Here is a 26,198-nt window from a genome sequence, read left to right as displayed (position 1 = left end):
CACTCTGCTTTGCCATCCCTGACCAGCACCCCTTCACCCCTCTGACCTTTCCAGCACACCGCTCACCCCAACATGCCGCCCGCCCGCGCTCCTCCTCCTCTCCTCCATCCCTAAAACCGCCTCCCTCTACCCGCCCACCCCCACTAAGCAGCTCTATATCGCCCCCTCGCTTCTCCCCTCTCCCCATTACGGCACCTTCTCCTGCTACTCCACTTCCCCGCTGACCCACTTGCCACCACTTCCAGACCCACACGCTCCTACACCTCCCGTTCCCATGCCACCTTCCTCACCCTCCTCCTTCTCATATCAGCTGGGGACATCTCCCCGAACCCTGGCCCCTCACCACCTCACCCCCCCCCCCTAGAGTCCCCCCTGCTCACACCAGCCGACGCGACCCCCTCAACCTCATACATGTACCCCTCCTCCCGATACCTATCCCCCCTCTCTCGGTTGCACTCCTGAATGCCCGTTCGGTTTGCAACAAGCTTACCGCCATCCATGACCTCTTCATCTCCCGCTCCCTCAACCTCCTAGCAGTCACCGAAACCTGGGTACAGGCCACCGACTCCACTTCCCCTGTGGCACTCACCCATGGAGGTCTCATCTGGACCCATTCGCCAAGACTGAGCGATCGCAGAGGTGGTGGTGTCGGCTTGCTCCTTTCACCGCTGAGCACCTTCCAGGTCCTCCCTAACCCACCCTCTCTATCTTTCCTCTCCTTTGAGGCGCACTGCATCCGACTCTTCTCACCCACCCCCCCTAAGGATCGCAGTGATCTACAGACCTCCTGGGTCCATACCCCACTTCCTGGACAACTTCGCCGCCTGGCTCCCCTTCTTCCTCTCCTCTGAGCTACCGACCATCATCCTCGGGGACTTCAATATCCCCATCAACGACAACAACCCGGCCACTTCCCAATTCCTCCACCTAACCTCCTCCTTCGCGCTCACACAACACATGCAATCCTCCACCCACATCGGAGGGAACACCCTGGACCTCGTCTTCTCCCACCTCTGTACCCTCAACCAGTTCTCTAACACCCCCTTCCCTCTCTCTGACCACCACCTCATCACGTTCTCCATCTTTCCTTCCCCCAACTCCCCTCCCCCAAAAACGCCAAACCATCACCAGCCACAATCTCCGCAACCTGAACCCGGCCCCCCTCCACTCAGCCGCCGACCGCCTACACGACAGCATCCTCCCACTATCATGTCCTGACATAGCCACCACCTTGTACAACGACTCACTGTCAGCTACCCTAGACTCTCTAGCACCCCTAACCACACGCATCTTCAAACCTAGGCCGCTTCAACCATGGCAGAATGACAGCACTAAACGCCTCAAACGTCGCAGTCGCGCACTGGAGAGACTGTGGCGCAAAACCAGGTCCCCTCACGCATTCTCCCTCTACAAATCTGCCTTCCTCATTTACACCTCCTCCCTCCACGCCGCCAAGCAGGCCTACTTTGTTAACCTAATCAACACCCTCTCCTCCTGCCCTCGCCGACTCTTCTCCATCTTCAACTCCCTGCTCTCTCCCCCCCCTCCTCCACTTAGTACCTCACTCACCTCCCACGAGATTGCCACCCATTTCCGTAACAAGATTGACGCTATCCGTAAGGACATTGTCAACTCGCAATCTACCTCCCCACCTAGCCTTCCCACCCCCGTCACCCCTTCTTCTTCCCCCTCCTCTGCCCTCACAACCACACTGCCCTCCAACTCTCCCCAGGCCCTGCCCACCGTAACCCCCCCTGCACTGCACTCCCTCAGCCCTGTCACTACTGAGGAAGTCATCAAGGTCCTCTCAGAAGCCCGCCTCACTACCTGCCCCCTGGACCCTATCCCCTCTCAACTCCTCCGGTCACCCCCCTCTTCCCTCATCCGCTCCCTCACCCACATCTTCAATCTCTCCCTCTCTACTGGCGCATTCCCCTCCCCCCTAAAGCACGCACATATCACCCCCATCCTCAAAAAATCCTCCCTGGATCCCGCAGACCCCAACAGCCTCAGACCCATCTCCCTGCTGCCACTCACCTCCAAGCTCCTTGAGCGCATAGTCTTACGATCGCCTAAGCGCCCACCTTATTGACAATAACCTCCTTGACCCATTACAGTCTGGCTTCCGTCCCCTACACTCCACCGAAACTGCCCTCCTCAAAATCACTAACGACCTACTAAACGCCAAAGCCAAGGGCGACTACTCTGTCCTCCTTCTCCTGGATCACTCTGCGGCCTTTGACACAGTCGACCACCCCCTCCTCCTTAATAAACTACTCTCCCTTGGCATCAGAGATACCGCTCTCTCCTGGTTCTCATCCTACCTATCCCGACGCTCCTTCAGCGTCACCTACAATGGCGCCACCTCCCCCTCCCTCCCCCTCTCTGTTGGGGTCCCTCAAGGCTCTGTCCTTGGACCCCTTCTCTTCTCCATCTACACCTCCTCCCTGGGCACACTCATACACTCCCATGGCTTCAATTATCACCTCTATGCTGACGACACCCAAATTTACCTCTCCACCCCTCTCCTCACCCCCACTATCTCCGCCCGCATCACTCACCTCCTAAACGACATCTCAGACTGGATGTCGCTCCATTTCCTCAAGCTTAACCTCTCCAAAACCGAACTCCTCATCTTTCCCCCTGCCCACACCCCCCCCATCCTATCCATCACCACCACCAACACCACTATCATTCCCGCCCCGCAAGCCAAAGTCCTTGGTGTCATTCTTGACTCGAACCTCTCCTTCCTGCCTCATGTCAAATCACTTACAAACACCTGCAGGCTCCATCTCCGCAATATTGCCAAGATACGTGCCTTCCTCACCCCAGACACCACCAAACTTCTTGTACACTCCATCATCTCACGCCTTGACTATTGCAACTCTCTTCTCACTGGCCTACCCTCCACTGGCTCCCGATTTCCCAACGCATCAAATTTAAACTTCTAATCCTGACCTACAAAGCCGTTCATAACACTGCCCCTGACTACCTCACCAACCTGATCCCCAAGTACCACCCTACCCGTACCCTTCGCTCCTCAGAGGACCTCCTTCTATCCTGCTCCCTGGTCTCCTCCTCCCATGCACGGGTGCAATACTTCTCCAGGTCCTCCCCTATCCTCTGGAACTCACTGCCCCAATCCATCCGACTGTCGCCTTCCCTCCCCACATTCAGGCGCTCCCTCAAAACCCATCTCTTCAGGGAAGCCTACCCCACCCTCACCTAACGGCCATTCTCCCTCATTCCTCCCACCACTTCATCCCCCTCAGCCACTTCATCCCCCTCAGCCACTTCCTATTGTTCCACTGCCCCCTCCCTCCTAGATTGTAAGCTTGAAAGAGTAGGGCCCTCTTACCCCTCGTACGCTGTCTGTTTTTGTTGTACTGTGCCATGTATTGTCCCCCCTATTGTACAGCGCTGAGCAAACCCTTTGGCGCTATATAAACTCGATGTAATAATAATAATAATAATAATAATTGGCAGGTGGTAGCATCCACGAATAGCAATAGGGGGTTTAATTCCTGCTGCGGCATTTGTACACCTTTTGGCTGCTGCTTCAGTAGCTAAAGGGGGTAGGGATTGGGAGTGCTCCCCAACTTTACGTGTGTACAAGCCCTAAGGGTGCCGCTGCCAAATGCAACTAAGGGCTCATTCACAAGTGCAGCAGGCAGTGCTGCGCCTCTGAAAAGCAGTCCAAGTGTGTTTGACAGGTGACCTGATTTAACCGGTTCCCGCCCGGCCTATGGCCGAATGGCGGCCGGCAAAAACCCTCATCCCTCTGGGTGGATGCCATATGGCATCCTTTCAGGCATGCGCAGTTTGCATGCCAGCAGAGCCGCGCATCGGCACGATCTGTCACTGGCCGTGTACCTCGGACACGGCCGATGACAGATCTGTGTACTGGCCCCGTTGCCAGTACCATGTGACCTGCTGTGACCAATCGCAGCAGGTCACATGACAGTTGTATACAATGGATGGCTTCCTATCATGCCATCCATTGTATACAAGTGTGGCTAGCTGTGAATGGTCACAGCGATCACATGCACAAGCTGGGCCAATCACAGTCTAGCTGTGTCATGTGATTAGCTGTGGCCAAATCACAGTTAAGAAAAAAAAAATCCTGAATGAATCGATTTCATTCAGGTAAATGCTTGCTTATAGCAAAGTAATTCTTTGCTGTAAGCAAATTATGTAAAAAAAAAAATATAGATCACTTCCCCCAAAGTAGTACAGAATGCCAAAGGTTGTTCATCCTTGCTTTGATGGTTGGGTGCCCATAGTAATGGTTCACCAGAAAGTAGAATATAAAGCTGTAAACATTGTGTTGGACTTTGGAAAATGTTTTATGATGCTATGATGAGTTTCTTACAAATTGATAACTGTAAAAATGTCTTATATTGCAGGCTATAGGGAAAATGTGTCTGTGTCATCTGTAAAGTGCAAGGGTTAAATGCTGTTGATTTCCAATGACTTATCACTGTACATATAGAGTATGAGATTTCTTGTCTATTTCAAGCTTGTGTGTTTGTATCTGGAGGATTGTGGAAAATAACTGGAATATGTATCTGCTCTTCTAGGTAGGTGGCTTTACCTGTGATTTTCTATATTCTGTTGCCTTTCTATTAACTCTTCTTTCTGAGTAGATAATATATTTGTACATTTTTGGTATGCTGAACGTTTGAGAATTTGTGTGATTGTGATCATACTTATCTTGGTGTTGAAAAATGTTCACAATTTTCCTGGTTATACAAGTAAGGTGTTGAAAAATGTTCACACTTTTTCCTGGTTGTGCAGGTAAGGTGTTGAAAAATGTTCTTGCTTTTCCTGGTTTTACCGGTTAAGTATTATTTTTAGGTCAATTCAGACTCGGGACAATGTTCTCTTGTGAGTATTAATACTTTCTGTGCTGAAGCAATGCACAATTCTCAATCTATCTTCGAAATTTTTATCTTGCTTTCTGACCACATTCGTTTTTGGCCAAGACTGCCTGTATTACGTGTTGCCTGAAAGAAGAGGTTTCCATTATCACTGCTGACCTTCCTATAGTCAGGCAATTCATCTTTTACCACTTCAAATAGCAGCAAAGGGAAGCGTTCCGCTTTCTACCATTGGGTAACCATATACATTGTCTGCTTACAGATGACATACGATTACTATAACTGTACTGGATGGCTCACTGCTTCTTGAACTCTCTTATTGAATAGGCCTTAAAGTGTATTCAAGCATTGCAAGTTTGATGAAATCATCTGTTTTCTGCTGCAGTTTGATTGCTGGCTTCACAGCTTGCTTTTATTGCATATTTGATCTGTCGGTTAAGCAAAAAAAAAAAAAAAAAATATCTATGACTTTGTGGAGTGAGGGTCTACAGGACTATATAATTAGAACGCATTGTTGAAGTGGACATGCTACATGTTTTTGATAGACTATCGTCTGTATGGCAGATTGATTATGAAAGATGTAGACCTAAACCCAAAAGCTTAAATGTTAATTTAATTATCAAGTGCGTACAGATAGGATATAAATGGATCTTCAACAAATATCTCATTAAATGGCAAGGATAAGTTCACAAAAAAAATAAATAATAAATAAATTTTTTGCAGGTAAAAAAAATTTACATTTACTATTTATTGATTTATTTATTTTTGAGCCTGGAAAGCATTTCACCTACGATCAGCAGATTACTGATGCCATGCAGGCTCCTGCAATGTGTCAGTGTATCTGTGTGCCAGTATATCCCGTACGGGTAAACAGATACATTCTGACAGGAAGGCTCAATGAACTACCAGCGAGCTCAGCAGCGCCTTGGTAGTTCTTAGAGAACTACAGGCCGACCACCGGAAAAGGCTGAAGTAGTTCATTCATTCACAGAACTCTGTTCACACAGCCGCGTTACGTCATTCATTCACAGAGACCTGCATGGCCTCGCCACTTTTGAAATCTGACAGCTAGTATGGGGAAATATTCCCTTTACTTCTGTCACAGAGAGGGGGGGATTGGGCAACTGCTACAGTGGTGGGAACATGCTATATATTCCACCCTAAAAACAGGTGGAACCAAAGGTGAACTTATCTTTTAAGCTAGGTGGTTTTTTTTTTTTGGTTTTTTTTTCTTCATCACAAAGGAAGTATATGAAAATGGCTGGAGGGTTTCAGTTGTACCAGGATATAAAAAAAAATGTCATTCAGTTAAATCTTAAAGGGTATCTCCACTTTCATGGAAAAAAAAATGCAAAAAAAATAAATATATAACTAAATAAAATATACAAGTCATATTGTAATTTAGGGTTCTCCAAACTTTCTAAAAGGGCCATCTTACTGTCCTTCAGACTTTAGGGGGGAGGGGGGGCTGGACTGTGCTCAGTGGGAGTAAACAGTGCCTAAACTTTGAAATTAGGGGAGAAATAGTTGGTGTCAGTAGAAGGAATAGTGCCCCATTGTTGGTGTCAATGGCAGGAATTATGCCCCATTTATGGTGTCAGTAGCAATAAAATATGCCTCAAGGGCCAGATAAAGTCAAGCAAAGGGCCATTGTAATTAGTTTTCTGTAAAATGCAATATGGCAACCTGGAGGCGTTCTGTATACAGATGGTCTACAGAACTCCTCCCAGAAATGTAATTTCCTGCTTGGCTTGCTTATTTTTTCAGAAGTCTGCACTAAAGATATAAGTCAGATTTTGGGCATTCCCTGCAGCAAAAAGGTCATTCCCAAAGGAAAATCACATTTAAAGGGAGGCAGACCCTGCCACTTTCCTCTTTAAGGAAGTGCAGCTGATTGATGTTTATAAAACCACTCCCATACAGATTTGCTCTGCACATGGACACAGACAAACCGCCAGATATTCCTTCAGGTTAACAAAAGGAATCTGCAACAAAGTTTGATATCCTTGCAATGTACATAGATCACCCAGGGGGAATGTTGTTTTTCCCAACAACAGTGGAGACCTGTACTGACTGAAACATGGAGGATACTAGTTGTCTGGCTGTATATGGTTCTATATGTTGAGTCTTTAATCTGGAAAAGCATGCAGGTTAGAAGTTATAAATGGATTCATAACTCTTGATCTGCATTCATTTGCAGATCAGTACCTCAAAATGTATTGAAGCCATTGGTCCTTTTTCGAAGGTCATCAATGGCAGCATCCTTATTCTCTCAGTACAGGTTTCCCTTGCAAAATGCAATTTTCAAATACCACTGAATTGCCTCATATTTTTCTGGTTTTATGTATGCGTTTTCTTCTCCTATATTGATTGATTTTTTTTTTCTTGTTCAGGGGCTACGTGAACAGTATTAAACCATTCCTGAAGGAGCAGCTGCTGCATGATGAGTAACCACCATGGGGGACCATTTTTAATATTTATGAAAGATGAGCCATTAAACTGTAATGTTAACGTGAATGCAGTTCAGTCTGAGAAATTCCTCACTCTTCTGCTGAGCATGGTTCCTCTAGCGTGCCACAAGGGCCAGGAAGAAAGACTGAAGAAAATCAATGGATTGTCACCCACTGGACATGGCTTTAACATCCGAGCGGATCAACACTTGGAATACCACCATTTTTCTGAGCCGAACTACCTTGGAAATGGCCCGCACTGCTCAAATATATGCAGTACAAGTTATGACTTTGACAGTTATGATTATTGTGATGGAAGGGAAGTATCAGAAACAGATGCTATGCTGCAGGACAGCCGGGCATCTGGGGATGAGGATACAGATTCCCCGGTGGAGGGCAGAAAAAAGTTGCCAAAAGAATCTAGTTTTGCCATGGCACTTCAGATACTTGTGCCATTCTTGTTAGCAGGCTTTGGAACTGTGTCTGCCGGAATGGTTCTGGACGTTGTACAGGTCTGTTTCAATATTTTTTTTTTTTTACATGGAGCAATATAAAAGTTCAGTAATCCATAGCAACCAATTGAAATTCATCTTTATAGTGAACCTGCACCCAGATCATGCATACTAAAGTATTTACATATTCTGAACAAGCAGTAATAGCCCTTATATTGAAAGAAAACGGGTGCTGTTGTGCTTGGGGAAAAAAATAAATTACATATATATAAAAGAATTAAACTATATATAAGATACCTATATAGCAGCAGTCCTAATTGTGAATTACTATACACAAAATCTTAAATATTTCAAAAATGGACCGCGCTAAGGTCACAGATCGACTAAATAAAATGTGCAATCTTTGAAGTGATAACAATGAGCAAAATTCAAATACAATGTTAATATTCAGTCCCAACATCCAAATAATTGGTGCAACGGTGCTGGACCAGATTGCATACTGGGATAGTCCCAAAAGCGAGTGTGACTTACCTAGAGATAGGTGGTCATGAAATGACGGTGAGTTTACATCTATGTGGGGCACCATTGTGAACACAGAGAAGCACTTGTCATCTCAGCATGGAGTATCACTGTTAAAGATACAGCACCGTTGCAGCAATTATTCACATGTTGGGACTGAATATTAACATTATATTTGAATTTTGCTCATTGTTATCACTTCAAAGATTGCACATTTTATTTAGTTGATCTGTGACCTTAGCGCGGTCCATTTTTGAAATATTTCAGTAATAGCCCTTGTCCATCTTTGTATCTTTTCAGCATTGTGAAGAAATGTGTAGAATTCCGGACTACACCTAACTAGTCTTAAAAATGTTCCTTCCTAACACCCATGCTAACTAACCTGTGTAAGAAAGAGGTATATACTAATTTTTCGTCTTGCTCTGGTCTGTTTACATGATTCCCTGTGTACAGTGGTAACTGTAGGGAGATGAGAGAGAGCACTTGACAGCAGCTTGTACAGCCTGGAGCTCTGACATTTACCTATAGGTTCCTATGGACAATCCAGTGTTGGGAATCCCTCCTCTCCCCTGCAGCCACTGCTGCTGACTGACATGGAAACCAGATCACGTCACTGGACTAGAGCGGGATAAAAATAGGTAAGTATGTACATCTTTCTTACACAAGTTAGTCGCCCTAGGTGTTAGGAGAGGGGAGGGAGCATTTTTAAGACTAGTTGAATTTAGCCTGGAATTCTGCTTTTTTTTTTTTTTTTTAAAGTTCATAACACAGGCATTAACATTTTAGCCCTCTAAGGTATAAAAACTCTTGAAAAAAATAAGCAACCTATTATAGTAGCTAGATATTTCTTTAGTTTTGAATTTCTAGCTTTTTTGGCATTTCCTTGCCTCAGGTGCTGGGGATGGTGTCAGGTTACTATAATCAGTGCTTCTTTAGAACGTGACGATCTAGCTTCGGAAAATAAAACGTGCTTTCAGCAATCGGAAGCAGAAAGGTGAAGCATGCAAATACCAAAGGTGTATGCAAAGGTGTAGCGTGCTAAAGACAAGACACATCAATAGTAAAGTGACTTCAGCTTTTCCATGACACTATTCTTGGGGATGTCTTTTATAAGCATTCATGAAACAGTACATTTATGTATCCAATAGGCACTAAGGCCATTTTTAAAACGCTCCTCCTCTTGGCAGCAGCATTTTTGCAGAAAAAATGCCTGGTGCTTGTAAAAGTGTCAAGCACTTGGACGTTAATTTAATTAGCCAGACTAATGATTTATTCTGGCCATTAAAATGAATTAACACTCAAGCGCTAAACGCGCCTAGCGCTAACATGTATTTAGGAGCATTTAGACCTATATACAGTGGGGCAAAAAGTATTTAGTCAGCCACCAATTGTGCAAGTTCTCCCACTTGAGATGAGAGAGGCCTGTAATTGGCATCATAGGTAGACCTCAACTATGAGAGACAAAATGAGAAAAAAAATCCAGACAATCACATTGGCTGATTTGGAAAGAAATTATTTGCACATTATGGTGGAAAATAAGTATTTGGTCAATATCAAAAGTTCATCTCAATACTTTGTTATAAATCCTTTGTTGGCAATGACAGAGGTCAAACGTTTCCTGTAAGTCTTCACAAGGTTGGTACACACTGTTGCTGGTATGTTGGCCCATTCCTCCATGCAGATCTCCTCTAGAGCAGTGATGTTTTGGGGCTGTCGCTGGGCAACACGGACTTTCAACTCCCTCCAAAGGTTTTCTATGGGGTTGAGATCTGGAGACTGGCTAGGCCACTCCAGGACCTTGAACTTCTTCTTACGAAGCCACTCCTTCGTTGCCCGGGCGGTATGTTTGAGATCATTGTCATGTTGGAAGACCCAGCCACGTTTCATCTTCAATGCCCTTGCTGATGGAAGGAGGTTTGCACTCAAAATCTCATGATACATGGCCCCATTCATTCTGTCCTGTACATGGATCAGTCGTCCTTGTCCCTTTGCGGAGAAGCAGCCCCAAAGCATGATGTTGCCACCCCCATGCTTCACAGTAGGTATGGTGTTCTTTGGATGCAACTTGGCATTCTCTCTCCTCCAAACACGACGAGTTGTGTTTCTGCCAAGCAGTTCTATCATCTGACCATCTGACATTCTCCCAATCCTCTTTTGGATCATCCAAATGTTCTCTAGCAAACTTCAGATGGGCCTGGACATGTACTGGCTTAAGCGGGGGACATGTCTGGCACTGCAGGATCTGAGTCCCTGGTAGCGTAGTGTGTTACTGATGGTAGCCTTTGTTACGTTGGTCCCAGCTCTCTGCAGGTCATTCACTAGGTCCCCTCGTGTGGTCCTGGGATTTTTGCTCATCATTCTTGTGATCATTTTGACCCCACGGGGTGAGATCTTGCGTGGAGCCCCAGATTGAGGGAGATTATCAGTGGTCTTTTATGTCTCCCATTTTCTAATTATTGCTCCCACAGTTGATTTGTTCACACCAAGCTGCTTGCCTATCGCAGATTCAGTCTTCCCAGCCTGGTGCAGGTCTACAAATTTGTTTCTGGTGTCTTTCGACAGCTCTTTGGTCTTCACCATAGTGGAGTTTGGAGTGTGACTGTTTGAGGTTGTGGACAGGTGTCTTTTATACTGATAACAAGTTCAAACAGGTGCCATTGATACAGGTAATGAGTGCAGGACAGAGGAGCCTCTTAAAGAAGAAGGTACAGGTCTGTGAGAGCCAGAAATCTTGCTTGTTTGTAGGTGACCAAATACTTATTTTCCACCATAGTTTGCAAATAAATTCTTTCCAAATCAGCCAATGTGATTGTCTGTCTAGATTTTGTTTCTCATAGTTGAGGTCTACCTATGATGCCAATTACAGGCCCCTCTCATCTTTTTAAGTGGGAGAACTTGCACAATTGGTGGCTGACTAAATACTTTTTTGCCCCACTGTATGTATGCATCTAGATCAGCAATGGGCAAACTACGGCCCGCCGGACCTTTTAATCCAGCTCGCGGAGCTAGGCTCCCGCTAGGCTCCTCTCACAGTCCGCCCCTGTGTCAATTCACTTACCTTTGCTCCGCGCGTTCCTCTCGCCGTGTCCCGCGCCGTTCCAGTGTAGCATGAAAATCTGTCTCCTATGAGGATCTGTCCCCCTCGACGTATCTGCGCATGTGCCGGAGATCGCCGATCGGCTGCTAATGCCTGAAACTGGCACATGCGCAGATACGTCGAGGGGGACAGATCCTCATAGGAGACAGATTTTCATGCTACACCGGAACGGCGCGGGACACGGCGAGAGGAACGCGCGGAGCAAAGGTAAGTGAATTGACACAGGGGGGACTTAATATGGGGGATGAAATAATATGGGGAATGAATTACTATAGGGGGGATGAATTACTATAGGGGGGATGAATTACTATATGGGGGATGAATTACTATATGGGGGATGAATTACTATGGGGGATGAATTACTATGGGGGATGAATTACTATATGGGGGATGAATTACTATGGGGGATGAATTACTATATGGGGGATGAATTACTATGGGGGATGAATTACTATAGGGGGGATGAATGACTATGGGGGATGAATTACTATATGGGGGATGAATGACTATGGGGGATGAATTACTATATGGGGGATGAATTAATATGGGGGATGAATTAATATGGGGGATGAATTACTATATGGGGGATGAATTACTACATGGGGGATGAATTACTATAGGGGGGATGAATTACTATGGGGGATGAATTACTATATGGGGGATGAATTACTATATGGGGGATGAATTACTATATGGGGGATGAATTACTATATGGGGGATGAATTACTATGGGGGATGAATTACTATATGGGGGATGAATTACTATAGGGGGGATGAATTACTATAGGGGGGATGAATTACTATAGGGGGGATGAATTACTATATGGGGGATGAATTACTATGGGGGATGAATTACTATATGGGGGATGAATTACTATATGGGGGATGAATTACTATATGGGGGATGAATTACTACATGGGGGATGAATTACTACAGGGGGGATGAATTACTATGGGGGATGAATTACTATATGGGGGATGAATTACTATATGGGGGATGAATTACTATGGAGGATGAATTACTATATGGGGGATGAATTACTATATGGAGGATGAATTACTATAGGGGGGATGAATTACTATGGGGGATGAATTACTAAATGGGGGATGAATTACTAAATGGGGGATGAATTACTATATGGGGGATGAATTACTATATGGGGGATTAATTACTATGCTTACTATGGGGGAATATTACTATACTTACTATGGATGACACATACACATAATTCATCTACTCTTGGTCCGGCCCCCGGGTCCAATATATGAACCCATTGCGGCCCTCAAGTCAAAAAGTTTGCCCACCCCTGATCTAGATGCTTCAAATACCTTTTCTGCCCAAACGCTGCTGCTCCTGGATGCACTGGCAGTGGGGTTGTTTTTTTTTTTTTTTTTTTACAGCTTCTAAAATCCCCTGCTACTAAAAGTCTATGTGTGCATGGACACATAGGATAATATGGAGAGGCATTTGGAAAATTGTAAAAAAAAAAAAAACCCAGCCTGATGCCCCTAACAGTGAGTGCAAAAATACCCTGTGTGCATGAGGTCTAATTGTTGAGGATGCCAGTCACAGCAGGAATCTGGCTTCTTTCTGTCACTCACTGTGGTGTAGTTCCTCACATTTTTTTGGGATAGTGAAGACCTTATAGCTTAAGCCAAACCTCTCACAAATTACAACGAGAGACGTATTTCCTGCTGCATTTCAAGAATATGGAGAGCTGCTATCCACCAAAATTTGCATACGTTTCATTGTTTTTAATAGCTGCTGGTTTGTGAAATCTTATTAACCAGTAGTTAAAGGAGAAGTATTGTCCTACTTCCCCTATGGATCACAGGAGTGTACTTTGTTCTGCACTCCTGTGACCTGCTATTAGCCTTTTAAGTATTTAATTATTAACATTTTAAATAGTGGTCCAATTTGTCTCCCTACTTTCCCTACCTAAGCTTTGCCCTATTCTATGTATAAAACGAAAAAAAAAATGCAGCATCACTACATGCACCATTGTTGGAGATATTTTTCATCCCTTGCTCACGTTCATGACATTAAATTAGTAAAATGAAAAAATAAGCTAATGCACATTTGAATCACAACAGCAGTGCATAAAGAGCTCATTATATAAACAAGGGTGCTGAGACCATAGACTGAGTTTCCTCAAGAATGACCCAGACACAATAGACTCTAAATAAATAATAGGTAAATTTCTCCCCATTCCCTGCCATGTCATCAACTTTGGAGAATTGGTCATAAGGGGTAAAATGTGGCACACTCAATACAGTGGGTGCTGATGTGACAGAAAACCTATGTACTGTCCCTTACAATTCAGGATGTCTAATGCAAATTTAAGGAATGTAATCTGGTTATGGGTTGCTTAGATGGTAGGAAGGTTCACTATGTGCATATTGATTTGATCTGTCATTAAAAAAAAAGCAACGCCCTTCATTGTTCCTGTGTTTAGCCAGAGGGTGCAAGTAGACAGAGTTGGCCAGCAAAATACAAACCCCTCTTGATCTGTTATCCAGTGAATAGGTGTGGAAAGACACAGGTTAACAGTGGTCGCAAAGACTAGGCTGTTAATTGCATATGAAATGTGTTTTTTGGAGAAAAGTTGAACTTTGCACCTAATGGAGGTCTGTTAAGATCACTCTGCACTTTTTGGGGATGTTCAAGCCCTTCACACTCAATGCAAGAACTTTGAGGTCAGACTGGGTTCGACAGGCTTGGGGTAGCGTGGTGGCAAGAAAGAAGTGGTTCAAGAGGTAAAGCCAACTTGAGCAGGAGGAAATATCCTATATTGGCAGAAAAAGATTCTCCAACCCTGGGCAGCCCAGCAGGATACCAGGGATGACCTAGGGTGAGGGGAAAGCGTCAGATCACAGAGAGAGGGCAGCTTTCGGTTGTCCAATCCTTAGCTCAAGTCATTGGGTAGAGGTATGTAAGGGCCCCACAATTCATATTGTGTAAACAATGAACATTAATAGTCACAAACTATAGATGCAGATGTGATATTTTGCAGCCACATGAGGAGTCTTTTATCAAGGCAACCATTGTGTCCTTGTGGCTCTGAAACTGCATCTGCATGTTCCCAACAGGGGCACAGATAGCCGTAAACATCTGACCATCACACCCTTCCCCGTGCTATCCAAATCTACAAAAATGGTTTTGTTAGTGTTCCATTTTAAGGTAGGATATTAGCGAGTTATACAGTGGGAATAGAAAATAATCCACTCCCTTTTAAAATAATTACATTTTGCTGCTTTGCAGACACAGTATTTGAAAGATATAACACCAACATGTCAGGAAAAAAGAAATTCAGTATTCAAAAACAGAATCATTGAGTCACTTTCTCAATGGCACACAAAGCCATTTGACTTTCAACTGTGATCAGCTGTGCTCATTTTGATTAGCTTAGCAGGAAAATAGCTTTCCTGGATCATTTCAGTCCCTGGTAGTGTAAGTGAAGCAAACAATCAACTATAGGTGTCAAGGCGCTGCCAATAGATCTCTGGGAGAAAATTGTGGACAGGCATAAGTCAGGAGATGAATGTAAAGACAAAGTCAAAGGCTTGATCAATGCCTAGAAGCACAGTGAAGTCTATTATTAAGAAGTGGAAGGTATTTGATACAACACAAACCCTCCCTTGATCAGGACGTCACTCCAAACTGGATGAAAGAGTCAGGAGGAAACTGGTCAGAGAGGCTACCAAGAGGCCTACAGCAACTCTGAAGCAGTTGCTGGAATTTATGACTAAGAGTAGTCATTGTGTACATGTGACAACCGTATCACAAATTCTCCACAAATGTGGCTTGTATGGGAAGATTACAAGAAAAGAGCCACTCCACAAGAAAGGCCACATGCAGTCATGACTGAGCTTTGCTAAAATGCACCTTGAAGATTCTGAGGCCACATGGAAAAAGGTGTTATGGTCAGATGAAAATAAAATTAAATTATTTGGCCTCAACACTAAATGATATGTCTGGTGGAAATCCAGCATGGAGGTGGTGATATCCTGTTATGGGGATGTTTCTCTGCAGAAGGGACTAGAGCACTTGTCAGGATAAAAGGATAAATAGATGGGGCAAAATACCGTCAAATTCTTGAGGAAAATCTGCTGCCCTCTGTCAGAAATCGTCAATTGGAAGAAGGTTTACCTTCCAACATGACAATGACCCAAAGCACACAGCAAGAATGACCACACAGTGGTTGAAGGGAGAAACGGTGAATGTCCTTGCATGGCCTTGTCAGAACCCGGACCTAAAGCCCATTGAAAATCTGTGGAATGACTTGAAGATTGCAGTCCACAAACAGTCACCATCAAATTTAACTGAACTTGAGCAGTTCTGCAAAGAAGAGTGGGCAAATATTGCAAAGTCTAAATTCTAAATGTGCAAAGTTAGAAGAGGCATATCCCAACAGACCAAAAGTTGTAGTTAAAGCAAAAGGTGGTTCCACAAAATACTGACACAAGGGGGTGAACCTTTTTCCAACTCAATGATTCTGTTCTTGATTTTTTTAATTTCTAACATATTGGTGTTCTATCTTTCACTTGGATGTTCTACAGAGTAAATCGCTGGATAACACAAAAACTGCGTGTGTCTGTCTTTCATTGAATCATCAAATGTGACTATTTTAGGGGGGGTGGGGGTGATTCTTTTCTATACCCAATGTATATTCCAACATACCTTCATTTCTGTTTAGTAATCTTGGGCAATATGTTTTCTTTATGCTAGCATTCAAGACAGAAAGTGTCCTGGATGCCAGTCAGAAATCAGGTGTACGATCTTATACCGATATTTTTATTATTTGACAGCAAACCATATACAATTGATAAAATATCTTAAATTACATAAATAAAATATTAAATACAACAAACTACAAAAATTAAATGATGTACACAGAATAGCAATGTTATCATAAGTCTTATAAAATAAGTGTATGGTCTACACGAATATGCAAAACTGCCATGATCTGGAAGGAGGTGTCAGCTTCCTTATGTTCAAGCTAAAAAAAAATGTTTGAACTATAACTAGAGACTAAACTTTATAAGAAAAAAAAAAAATTTGGATAGTGGAGAGGGATTTGAACAAACACTGTTGTTAACCATTATCAGTGAAAAGATGCCTGTTCTTACCATTCCTGTGTTACCCTTCTATCCCATTCCATCATCGGAGCCCTACAAAATGCCCTTTACTCAGGATACATGCGATGCCCTTGTCCCCGCTCTCCAACACCACTATATAGGACTTGATGATGGATGCTAGTCACCAGAGTCAACTAATATCATAGAGAGGCAGGGAAAAGCCTACTGGACACTTAGCATATCTCGATTTTTAACTCTTAGCTGGTCTGGCTGTGGGAAAGCACATACAAAAGCAAGTGGCTGTTGTTAATGCAGCAAACCAGCTAGTCAGGCTTGTCCATACTAGCCAGCTATTCTGGCTAGTATGGACAAGGTTCAAGTTCACATTAGAAGAATTAGTTGTATTATTGTGGCAAGGAAAAGGTGGCCTAAACAGCACCACATATTTTATATATAAAGATGTTATGTATAATCAGGCAAAAAAATATTCTGGAATGAAATAGATTAGATGGTGAGCATCTTTCTATTGGCCAGACTAATTCTAGGTCAACTATCTTGTTTTCTGTGTAGAAAACATGTGTTTCTAAGGGTTTAAAATAAAGGCATCTTGTAATTAAAGTGGAACTTCATTCTGTCAATCAGCATTAACTATGTTTAATCATGCTGCTAATATTAGCAAATAAATAGGAAGGTATATTATATTTGCTTGTTTTAAACTTTTTTTTTTTTTAACATTTCTTCAGGTATTTCCTGGTTTCCATGCCTAGGCAAATGATGATGTCATACATTTCAGGAGGGGAGGAGAGGAGGCTTAAGTAAACCTTCCTGTCTGCAATCCAGAGCTAAGGGCAGATGGATTCCATGAAGTAAACTAATCTGCCCTTACTTAAGATGGCTGAGGCCAGAAATGCTAGAGGGGTGTTTTTAAAAGTGATTTCTCAGCAAAATAAAGCATGGAGACATGAATGGATAGGGGAGTTTGCTTTGAATATTAAAAATTAAATGGTGTTTTTGTTTTTTACTGCTCAGATGCAGTGTAGTTCAACTTTAAAGTGATTGTAAACCCTCACCTTGCAAAGCAACCCATTCAATTTAAAATAGAAATGAAAATCAACACATTTGTGTATATAGATTTGAAACACATTATATACCTTGTTTTCCCTTTTTTTTTTTTTTCTTTTTTTCCCGTAAGTGTTCACATTCCCTCTGTTCTCAGCTGCAGCAGGAGCTGATGGAGGAGAAACTGCATTACACTGATCTTCCCAGTGAATGGATGTGTGCCCGAAGGGGTTGTCAGGACCAGTTTGATCATTGGAGGAGAGTGTCTTGAGTTCTCAGCATAGCTAGAGAACTGACCACACTGTGCTTTCCTGCTTAGTGTGGTCATTTTTTAACAGGAAAGCAGAGGGACTGTCAGGAACACCGGGAATTTCACACAGAGAACAAGATACTTTTTTCTACAAGTACATGATACAGCAGGCACATATCAGAAATATGAAATGTTGAGTTTACATATTCTTTAAGACATTCTAGGCCTTTTAATGCAGGATGAATAAGGATCATGCTTTCAAATGTTTCACTTGAAGCTTGCATACTAAATAAAAAGATTATTCATAAATAAGGCTGCCCCTAGACCTTATAGCAGTGTTTGTCTGCTTATTAGCATAAGAGGAACTCAAATGCTGCCCCAGATATCACCAAAGGGCCACACATAATGTTTAATATATGTAATACCTAGTAGAGGAAATGAGGGTCAGAGAATGTGGACATGCTACACTTTTGGCTGGGGATATGCTGCAGAAGACAATATAAAACTGGAAACATGGCATATGAAACTTGTAGAGATTGATGCTATTACCTAATTAACGTTCCCACTACAGACTGCTGAGGTCCAAGGGTTGCACATCATATACCAAGGGGCCACAGGTTGGGCACAAGGGCCTTAAAGGGTAGTCACTGATGTAAGCATGATCGATGTGTCATCAGGTGGAAAATGGAGCATGAGGTTGTGTGGGTGGCACCAGATTATCTGAACAGCTAGGTCCTCGGTTACTGCATGTATGGATAGGTGAATCCTGCTAGGAATGGAGGAGGGTGCTGTTCTAGTCATCTGATGCAAGAGGCTTTGTGCTTTCTGTGCAGGGGCGGACTGACAACTCATGGGGATCATGGGGCTCCTGTGTCCCTGCCCAAACTGACAATTGTGTCCCTGCGGACTGACAACTCATGGGGCCCACTACTGACTCCGGGCCCTCGGGCAGTGTCCGAGTTTCCAAATGGTCAGTTCGCCCCTGTTTCTGTGTTCAGGAATCCTAAAAACCATGCCTGGATATTACTTAAAAGGTTTTAAATTTCAATTGGTTACTATGCTTTGCTTGGAATTTCTATTATTTGTAAAAACTGTATTATCAGTTACTAATGATGACCATGTGCTGTCCTGCCATATTTCAGCTGGTTCTCTAATACTGGTATTGTAATCTCCATATAAAGGGGGAAACAGACAGTGAGTGGGAAGACAGGACTTGTGTGTTCTACCTACACAGACAGCTGATGTCTCATCTGCATGCATTTATGCTTGTAATAACTTGCAGCAGTAATGCTTAAAATCCTATGTTGCAGAAGATGTTAGTGGTGGGTAAAATAGGTATTCTATGCCAGCATATGAGAGCAAAACAGAAAATTTGTGTCCAATTGTTATTTTGTCTTTTCTTTCTACAGCATTGGGAAGTGTTTAAAAATCTTACAGAAGTTTTTATCTTGGTTCCTGCGCTACTTGGTCTTAAAGGAAACCTGGAAATGACTCTAGCTTCTAGGCTCTCAACTGCAGTGAGTAAATATCCTTCTATATTTGTTTGCAAAAACTTGCGTTAGGTCTTCTTTTTCATATCTAAACATTGATCAAATGGTAATATTGTTACCTCCTAAATGCTCCTAAAATAAATAATACTAATATATATATATATATATATATATATATATATATATATATATATATATATATATATATATATATATATATATTACACCAATCAGCCATACCATTATGACCACTGACAAGTATAACATTGATTATCTCATTACAGTGGCACCTGAAAGTGGGTGAGATATATTAGACAGCAAGTGAACGTGTTATCTCTGAAGTTGCCAATTTTTTCTGCTTTCAAACACATCAAACGGAAGGATTTGAGCAACTTTGACAGGGGCCAGATTGTAATAGGTAAATGACTGGGTCAGAGCATCTCCAAATCTGCAGCTCTTGTGAGATGTTCCCAGTCCTTCCAAAAATGGTCCAGGGAAGGATAATCGGTGAACAGGCAGCAGGGCCATGGGTGGCCAAGACTCCTTGATGCATTTCGTTTTGCACACCCAAAAAATGCTGCAAAAAAAGCAGCATGCCATTCCTGAGGTTGGGGAACGCATGCAAATAGTATATGTAAGAACCAGACTTAATGCATGGATCCAGTTTATTTCTCTCATTAGCTGTTCTTTCTATTTACAGTGCTTAGCATAAATGAGCACACCCCAACAGAATTGTAGAAAACCTTTACTTTACTTTCAGAATCAACATTTTCTATGGGACACTATACTACAAAATACTCCCACAAATGCGGGCCATTGATTGCAAACAAGATTTGTTAATTTGCACACACAAAAAATTATTTTTCCTAACAAATTCATTCGAGACCATGTTACAAAAATGAATACACCCCGATGAAAGTCTTAGGAGCAAAGCTATATTTTAGACAACAAAATCCTAATAAACAAGAATTCGGCTACAGGTGAGACTAATTATTAATTAAATAGATGTCCAGCAGACAGCTGATTATAAATGGGCGTTACTTAACAAAGAAAACCTCTTTCCATTTCCTGCTGTCAGCAATGGCACCACATGGAAGAGAAATGTCACAAGACCTGAGACACAAAATCATTTCCTTACACAAGAAAGGTGAAGGCTACAAGAAGATCAGTAAAGCTTTACCAATCAGAATAATAGCAAAATCGATCTAAAAATTTTACAAAGGTGGAACTGCAACCATCTCACAGAGACATCCAGACTGTCCATGGAAGTTAACACCTCGACAAGAACGTCTTTGAAGTGTTGAAGAAAATCGCCATGCAAATTTACTGCAGTTAGCTAAAGAAGTAGAAAGCCAAACTGGGGTGATTGTTTCCTGTGACACAATATGGTGTACACTGCAGAGGAATGGCATGCATGGGTGTCGTCCACAATGGAAGCCTCTCCTAAAGCCCATGCACAAAAAAGCCTGCCTAGAATTTGCCAGAGCCCATGCTGAAGTTGAGCATCACTCTCTCCATCCAGCATCCAAGCTCTAAAAGAGGTCGTTGTTGAAGAATGGAAAAAGATAGATGTTGCATTATGTCGCCAACTTGTTCATTCCATACCTAGAAGACTTGGTGCTGTCCTTACACATCATGGAGGTCATACAAAATACTAGATGGAGTAGTTTTTGTTGTGGGATGTATTCATTTGTGCACCAACTAATTTGAGTAAAACTGAAGATTTTGTAATCTAAGTTATATTAACTTTTACTTTCATGTAATGAGCTAAACAAATGTTCTATAAAACTGTTTTGTCAAAATTTTGGAAATTGTTCTTGTGTTCATTGAGATATTGGTTTAAAATCTTACTTTTCAAAAGGGGTGTACTCATTTATGCTGAGAACTGTATATGACTGACTGACTTTCTTTTTTTTGTTGTTTTCCCAGCATATGTATCTAAAAATTTAAATAACCACATGCTCGCCGCCCTATAGCAGATATACTGCTACAGGGTGGCAGGGGTGCGCAAAATCACGTGTGTGTGTGTGTGTATATATGTATGTATGTATGTATGTATATACACACACACACATGATTTTGCATTTCCCGGTACAGCACAGCCATCCAGAGCAGTGTCCTTACAGTGAAGCACCAACACACCGCCCCCCAGTAAAACACTCCCAGCACACAGTTAACCGTTTGTTCGACCCTCGTGTTAACCCCTCCCTGCCCAGTGCCTTTAGTACAGTGTCAGTGCTTTTTTTTTAGCACTAATCACTGTATTGGTTTCACTGGGGATGTCAGTGGCACCAAGTTAGTTCCCCCCAGTGTCAGAATGCCCGCTGCAGTCCCGCTTTCGTGGGATCGCCGCCATTATTAGTAAAAAAATTTCACAAATTCCAGTATTTATACCGCTATTTGTAAACGCTATAACTTTCACGTAAACCAATTAATTTACACGTATTGATTTTTGTTTTTTTTGGTTTTTTGTAGCAAAGACATGTAGCAGAATACATTTTAGCCTAAATTTATGACAAAATTTTATTTTTTTTTTATTTTCTGGACATGTTTAATAGCAAAAAGTCAAAAATATATATATTTTTTTGTTCTCAAAATTGTTGGTCTTTATTTTTTTTTTAAATGCAAAAAATAAAAAGCGCACAGGCGATTAAATACCACCGAAAGAAAGCTCAATTCATGGGAAAAAAAGGACGTAAATTTCATTTGCAGTGTTGCATGACCGCACAATTGTCAGTTAAAGTAACACAGCGCCGTAATGCAAGAAATGGTCAGGAAGGGGGGTAAATCCTCAGGAGGGCAAGTGGTTACAAGATCTTTCCTAAAAATACTGCTGGTTTCTGACTTACTGAGTTGAGCGTTGCTTGTTACATCCTATGAAGTGTCGTTGCCATTGCAGCTAGAGGTGAAATTAGATACTAACAAAAATACACATACCTGAGAAATCTACATTGGCACGATTAAGCTAATAGTTGGGGAAATAAATATTTTATAAAAAGAAGTAACGATAGCACAGCTATGCAATACTTTAGTGATAATTGTTAGGTAAAATAGCAGATTTACAAGCAGCTTAGCGATTTGATGGGTTTGGCTGATGTACTGCAACAGACGGGTTTGAATGGGCTGTTACTGTTTTTGGGGCCCTTTTTTATATGCAACAAACTCAAACAGCTACCATACCTGTATGTATGTGAAAGCTCTCATTTATCTAGGTCATGGTATAGCTATAAGTAGTAATATAACAGAAAAAGTCCACTTGAATGTGACTAACTACTAATAGCAATTCAGTATGGTTCTGTGGTTACTCCTTTTGTGCATGTTATTGCTGGAAGGTGTGAGACATATAAAAATGTATGGAATCCTGCATTCCTTGGCTCCCTTGTAATGTGAATTGGCTGTGCTTTTCCGATTCAACCAATAGGTGGTGCTGTGTAGATAGGATTTAATCTTCAGATTCAATAGAAAGACATTACAACAGAGACGATAAAGTCTGGTACCTGGGCTTCACCTATAAATACCCAAATCAGAGATGTTTTCCAGGTACACACTGGTTCCTTGGGGTATAGTAATATTGTAGGGAGAATAAATAGACCTATAGTGGTTCTACCCCGAATTACTGAATGGGGCCTCGCATCCAAAATTGCTCAGAACATGTGGAGAAAAGGAGATGCTACTTCTGGACTCTTGAGGTGCTCCAAGTTGTTTTGCACAAAACGCTATTGTTAAAATATAGAAGGTATGCTACCTCCTTCATAATCTTTATTTGATGCACAATAATTAAAACAATGCAGGTAAAAGAGCTCATCACAGGAGCAACAGGTAATCATATACAAAAGTTTGATCCTACATTATATTGTGATAGTCCTGAAGCATTGACTTTGGTCAGATTCTATTCATCAGTAGATAATCATTCCTCAAAAGCCAATGCTTCAGGAATATTACAACATAATATAGGATCAAAATACAATGTTTCAATAAAAAAAATACATTTCTGTTGATGGTAACCAAAGTGGTCCCATGAGGGACCTGTAGATGGAAGATCTGCGACAACAAGATACCAGGAAAAATAAACAAATCCTAAATCTAATGTAAGACTATATGTCAGATCTGGTGTCTCAGACCACCCTGACCCATATAAAGTGGGCAATCACCCTCAAATGTTCAGCAGGACATGGGGGATATGCCCCTCCTGGCCCTTGGTTAGTTAGTTAATCTTCAAATCCAGGCAAGGGAAAGAGGAGGTGAGTTAAAATAGAAACGGAAGAGTGAGAATAGAGATAGGGGAAGTAAAGGAAAAAAAACAGGAAGAAACAAAGGACGCTTGTTGAAGAAGGGTCCAACCAACAGTCGAGTGTGGGGAGCAAGACAGTTTATGTTTATCGACATCCCATGCCTCCTCCATCCTAGGATGATGCTGAAAGATACTGCATCCAAGGATCCCAGATTTTTTCAAAATATACAATCCTGTCTTGAAGAATAGCGGTCAAACGTTCATTGACCATTATCCAGGTCAGCTTATCCTTCAGAAGATCAAGGGAGACCAAGGGGGATCGCCAGGAGCGTGCAATAGATATCCTGGCAGCAGTAAATATAAAAGCGATCAGGCATTTTACATGTCTGGGTACCCCTTCCACCGGCTTCTCTAGAGGATCAAACTTTTGTATTTGATTATCTGTTGCTCTTGTGAGGCGCTCTTTTACTTGCATTGTTTTTATTATTATGTATTAGTAAAGATTATGAGGGAGGTAACATACCTTCTATATTTTAACAATAGTGTTTTGTGCGATACTTTTTGGGGCATCTCTGGAGTCCAGGGGTAGTATCGCCTTTTCTCCACATATTCATAGTAATATTGTGAGCCCTTTGCACACTGTACGTTTAGTTGCTGCCGCTGTATATGGCTGCATGGTGCAATGAGTGGTACGAACGTTTAGGACAGTATGCACCCAGGAACTAATGTTTGGGAACACAAAAAATCTGCGTTCCAGGCATTCATTCCTGGGCGCATACTGCCCCAAACATTAGTATCCCTCTGTGCTCCAGCAGCTTTCAGTCTCTTCTAGAGATTTACAGGCTGCCAGCAGTAGGGCTGGATGGTGTGCATGAGGCCTTAAATGTAAAAATGTGAAAATCTGCACACAGAAAGTTTCTTACCTTAATGCAAAGTATGCATTAAGGTAAAAAAAAAAAACTTCTGCTTTTAGAACCACTTTAAAGCAGAGAAATGCATTCAGGTAAAACCTTTTACCGTTACAACCTCTTTTACCGCTACACATATTAACTCATGACCTAATACATGTTAAGACAGTCATGGTCAACTTTCAGAGGACTGCACAATAGCAACGCATTTTCATGTGTTGATGTGCATCAAATTAGACCTGAAGCCCAAAAATGTTGGTCCTGCTGCATTTTGTGCAACGTATCGCAATGCACACTGAAGAGGTTGGAGTACAATAACCCCCAGCGTTGGTGCCAGCGAGTGCAATAATAACCCTTAATGTTAGTTTCAGTGGGTGCAATAATAACCCTTAATGTTAGTTTCAGTGGGTGCAATAATGACCTTCCCCTCATTGGTGTCAGTAGATACAATTAAAAAACCCTAATATTGGTTTCAGTGCGTGAAATGACAACCCCTAGCAATGATTATTATTATTATACAGGATTTATATAGCGCCAACAGTTTGCGCAGCGCTTTACAATATAAGGGAGACAGTACAATTACAATACATTTCAGTACAGAAGGAATAGGACGGCCCTGCTCGTGGAGCTTACAATGTAAAGGAAGGAGGAGGTGATAGCTGCAGGCGATGATCTGATGGAAGTGGCTCAAGTACAGTTCTTAGGTGGAGGTGGCTTCCCTGAATAAGTGAGTTTTCAAAGATTGCCTAAAGGCAGACAGGGTGGGGGCTGACCGGACATATTGGGGTTGGGAGTTCCAGAGGATGGGAGAGGCTCTGGAGACGTCCTGGAGGAGAGCGTGGAAGGAGGTGACGAGGGAGCTACAGGTATTTAATAGTTGACACATAATCATAAGCACAACTTCTATCTCTCTGATAGTTGAGTATGGAGAGAATGAAGACATCCAGCTCTGCAAGCTTATTTGGGCTGTGACTCAATGTACTGGATATCAGAGGATAATGATGACAGCCAAGTAAGTTAGCACGGAAAAGCAATAGGTTTACTGAAATGCATCTCTTCCTGGAATGAAGAAAGGAAGCCCATTTAGAGCTTACAGAGTCAAGTGGCACCCCAGGTGACAGAACACAGAGCCATTCACATCAGTCTCTCTGTCAGGTGGTGCTGGAGAGCAACACGTGCTGCAGGCTGATTCACACCTGGAAGAGGAGGAAGATGGGGCTGATTTCCTCCTTAGGCCCAAGCTTTGATGCAGCAGGTTGAGGTGGATCCCCTGAGGGAATGAGGCCTACATCCTAAGCTCCAGCTGCAATGGATCTTGGGACTTGGCCCTATGCAAGGGGAGGCCTTACCAGCTATCCAGGACAGAATAGCAGATAAATTCCTCCATATAGCCAATGAGCGGTCCATTCATAACATGTTACACACCAAAAATGTCAGTGAGTGCAATAAGAACCCCCAGCATTGGTGTCAGTGGAAGCAATATTAACACCCGGGTGCCAGTGAGTGCAGAAATAACCCCCAGCATTGTTGTTGGGGGGTATAATAAAAACCCTCAACATCCGTGTCAGTGGGCTCCCTAATATTGTGCCAGTGGATGCAACAACAACTCCCAGCAGTGGTGTCCGTAATATTTCCCCACCACCACCACCCCCAAACTTACACATTGGCGGGCAGTGGCAGTAAAATATAACCCTTTCACCCCCTTACATCAGTAGTCAGTGGCAGTGAAAGTTAACCCCCCATCTCTTTGGATGGTTGTGGGACCCATTCCTTGTGTGATCAC

At 42.7% G+C, this 26,198-nt stretch overlaps 1 protein-coding gene across 2 annotated transcripts in view; it reads left to right on the top strand.

The window, feature by feature from the left end:
* Positions 1 to 26,198, top strand: part of SLC41A2 (solute carrier family 41 member 2) — a 148,203-nt gene that overhangs the window by 45,087 nt on the left and 76,918 nt on the right. For both annotated transcript variants that reach the window (XM_089651842.1, XM_089651843.1), the window contains exons 2-3: positions 7,274 to 7,842; positions 19,196 to 19,303. In XM_089651842.1, coding sequence (XP_089507968.1) covers positions 7,321 to 7,842; positions 19,196 to 19,303 — 630 coding nt within the window. In that variant the 5' untranslated portion in view covers positions 7,274 to 7,320. The remainder of the gene's footprint in view (positions 1 to 7,273; positions 7,843 to 19,195; positions 19,304 to 26,198) is intronic.

The sequence above is a fragment of the Staurois parvus genome, unplaced genomic scaffold (genome assembly GCF_062004578.1).
Source record: "Staurois parvus isolate SC_StPar_1 unplaced genomic scaffold, SC_StPar_1.0 ptg000025l, whole genome shotgun sequence".
Classification (NCBI taxonomy): Eukaryota; Metazoa; Chordata; class Amphibia; order Anura; family Ranidae; genus Staurois; species Staurois parvus.
Note: the sequence above shows the minus strand (reverse complement) of the source record. Positions and strands in the feature narration are given on the sequence as shown.